Raw genomic sequence first — 2,912 nt, forward strand, 5'->3', positions numbered from 1 at the left:
GTGTGTGTGTGTGTGTGTGTGTGTGTGTGTGTGTGTGTCTGTGTGAGTGTGTGTGTGTGTGTATTTGTGTGTGTGTGTGCGTGTGTAAAACTTCCGAAAAAAAAACCCAGCAGCAAAGAAACTGGACGTCTGAACAAAGCGAGAAGTCAAGAATCCAAACTGAAACAACAACACAGAATGATGACCGTCGTTTTTTTCTTCATTTCAAACAATATTAACAAAATTAATGGTATATATATTTATATATCTAAAGTGCATTATGGTACAAAAATATAGAAGGTCAGCAGCACCTCGATACATTTACAAAATAAATACACCATTCAGACGAAATAAATTACCGCAAAAAAAAAATAATTGGAATAAAAAGAATAAAAGCAAGGATTCACAAAGATTAAAATCTGTTGCCTCACAGGGCATCAAATAAGTTTTTTTTTAATTATCATATTGTGCTATCTATTCTGCTATATTTAGAATATTTACAGACAATAAATATTTTCCACTTTCTGTCCAAACAATCCCGGTTACAGAAGACTGTAACGTGAGCGTTTAGGAGTCCACTCCAACTGTCCGAAGGTTTCTGAAACACAGAAAGAAGAAACGGAAATGTTAGTTCAGCCGTTTATTTCTTTTATGTTTGAAGACAGATCTCCAAATGTCCGAACCATCAGCATTCACATTTCACATTAAAAGTATTTAGGAACTTCTTGATTCTCCAGAGATCTTCAACAATGGGTCCTCAGAGCTACTGCAGGGGGGCCACCAAATTATACATTTTTTAAAAGTTTAAAAAAAAATTAAAATGTCTTGCCTATTTGTGAAAGAAAAGACATTAATGATAGGTAGCCATCCACAGATACAGCTCATCACAGGGATTCACTCTGCCACGTATATGTTTAACATTAAAACATGATTTATAAAATAATACTAATAATTATTTAATAGCTTAGTATTATACACTAAAAAGGTATGCATAAAGGCTTTAGGCCGCCCACACGTTATTGTAGGCCCAGTTTAACATGCAACTCATTTTATACAATATATGTAGTAGGGGACCCATGCTTTGTCTCTCTTTCAGTTAAGGGGTCCTCTAACTGACAGCGTTTTACAGCAGCACCCTCCGCAGGCCGAGCAGAGACCTCCGCTCACTACACATGACAAAAATGTCAAAAAAAGGCAACAAAAACATAAGAAGGGTTGAACTTCTGCAACTTAAATCAAGCAACATTAACAGCTGAAATGTGATTGATTCGGGCCATTTATATATATAGTTGACATTATACAGCTATATCACATTTAACCGACCTGACATATCAACATCCTGGGCAGCAGCAGCCTTTCTGTTTATATCTCTATAGCCCTCAGATGAGAGCTCATAGAGAAGTGGACATTCGGACACTGACAGAATGAGTCGTTCTAGTCTCCCGCCATTTTGTTTCTACTCACTTCCGACGCTATCAACGGTGTAGTACGACGTCCACTGGGGGCGCATTGCGTATTACGGAGCTGATTTCAAGTGCCAGTGTGAAGTAGAGTTTAGATTCTCTGCCCGAGCCGGACTCCGACCAATATTTTACGCCGCTATGATCGGGCCGGGCCGGGCCAGGCTCTTGATCAAGCATTTTTTTTTTTTAATCATTACTTTATTAGCCTTATTCAGTGGGGAGAAAGCTCTGCCTCTCCAGCTTCTCCCGTAGCTCTGGGTGGATGTCCTGACCTGACTTGAGTGTGAGGTAAACTGGGCTACATCGCGTCTCCCCCCCTCTGCAGCACTGTTGTCGGCCAATTAGGTGATGGAGACCAGAAAGTCTCCTATATGGCTCCAGGGCTTTGATTATATTGCTGCCTTGATCTGTTACCCTCACTATTCGGCTGCGGGAGCTATGGGTCGAGGTTTTTTTTTACGTTTCTTCATTCGGATCCATTTGCGATCCGTTCCGTTCTGAATAAACTAACAGACGTTTACATGCTTCGTCCTTGTTGCATTACCGGTATTCATTAAGATAATTCTAAACAGATTTCTGGAGTTCAAACTACTCTGAATTGTAGTTGAGAACGTCAGTTATAACGGCCCACGTATTAAAAAATTGTCGGGTTTAAAATCAGGCTCATAATTCCAGTTAATGTGCCGGGCTCGGACACAACGTGCACGGGCTCGGGTAGGGTCGGCTTGATTTTTTGGGCCCGATCTAAGCTCTAGTGTGAAGGCAGCGTAACGTTAGTTTTTACTCAGTTCCCGGTAATAGCGGTGTGGCTGACTCACCTTTGTCAGAGACTGACAGCGTTAGTACAGCAGCGCCCTCCGCAGGCCGAGCAGAGACCTCCACTCCAGGCGGAGTCCGCTCCCGGCTTCGTCGTCCAGCCGCCACGCCAGCGAGCGTGCCCTCCTCTTCCTCTTCTCGCCCTCGCGCCGCTTCCCGGCCCGCCCTTTCTTCTTCTTCTTCCCCGGCGCCTTCAGCGCGCCGTCCTTGTACGTCTGAGACTTGTTGGTCTCCTGCGGCAGGTTGGTTCCCTCCTCTTCCTCCGGCCGGAAGCTGACGGGGAGGTTCTTGGTCCCGCCGGGCGGTTTGGAGTGCAAAGTGCTGCCGGTGGTGCTCAGGTTGATGCCGCCGGCCGGCAGCCCGACGCCTGTGCCGGCGCCGCTGCTTCCTCCTCCGACACCAACGGCGCTCTGGGCCGGCAGGTCGCGGATCTCTGCCGTGTGGACTTCATCCAGAAGCTCTTGGAGCCACATGCGGCGCTTAAAGTCCTGCAGCGTCCTGCCTTTGTCGTGCATCAGCTGGGCGTGAGTCACAGACCGCTTTCTGCAGAGAAAACACACCGAATATTTCTTTAAATTAGACTTTTCTTTCATTTTTCACACATCTTTTTTCCCTTCTCCCCTTTCGTGTTCTCTCTTCTTGTCCTTTCTTCTT

At 45.1% G+C, this 2,912-nt stretch overlaps 1 protein-coding gene across 2 annotated transcripts in view; it reads right to left on the reverse strand.

Moving 5' to 3' along the window:
* Window positions 1-399: 399 nt before the first annotated feature.
* pthlha (parathyroid hormone-like hormone a) overlaps window positions 400-2,912 on the reverse strand; it is a 36,370-nt gene continuing 33,857 nt past the window's right edge. For both annotated transcript variants that reach the window (XM_035996323.1, XM_031309368.2), the window contains exons 3-4: window positions 2,261-2,801; window positions 400-577 (exon numbers count right to left, since the gene is read on the reverse strand). In XM_035996323.1, the coding sequence (XP_035852216.1) occupies window positions 2,282-2,801 (520 nt within the window). In that variant the 3' untranslated portion in view covers window positions 400-577; window positions 2,261-2,281. The remainder of the gene's footprint in view (window positions 578-2,260; window positions 2,802-2,912) is intronic.

The sequence above is a fragment of the Sander lucioperca genome, chromosome 20 (genome assembly GCF_008315115.2).
Source record: "Sander lucioperca isolate FBNREF2018 chromosome 20, SLUC_FBN_1.2, whole genome shotgun sequence".
Taxonomy (NCBI): Eukaryota; Metazoa; Chordata; class Actinopteri; order Perciformes; family Percidae; genus Sander; species Sander lucioperca.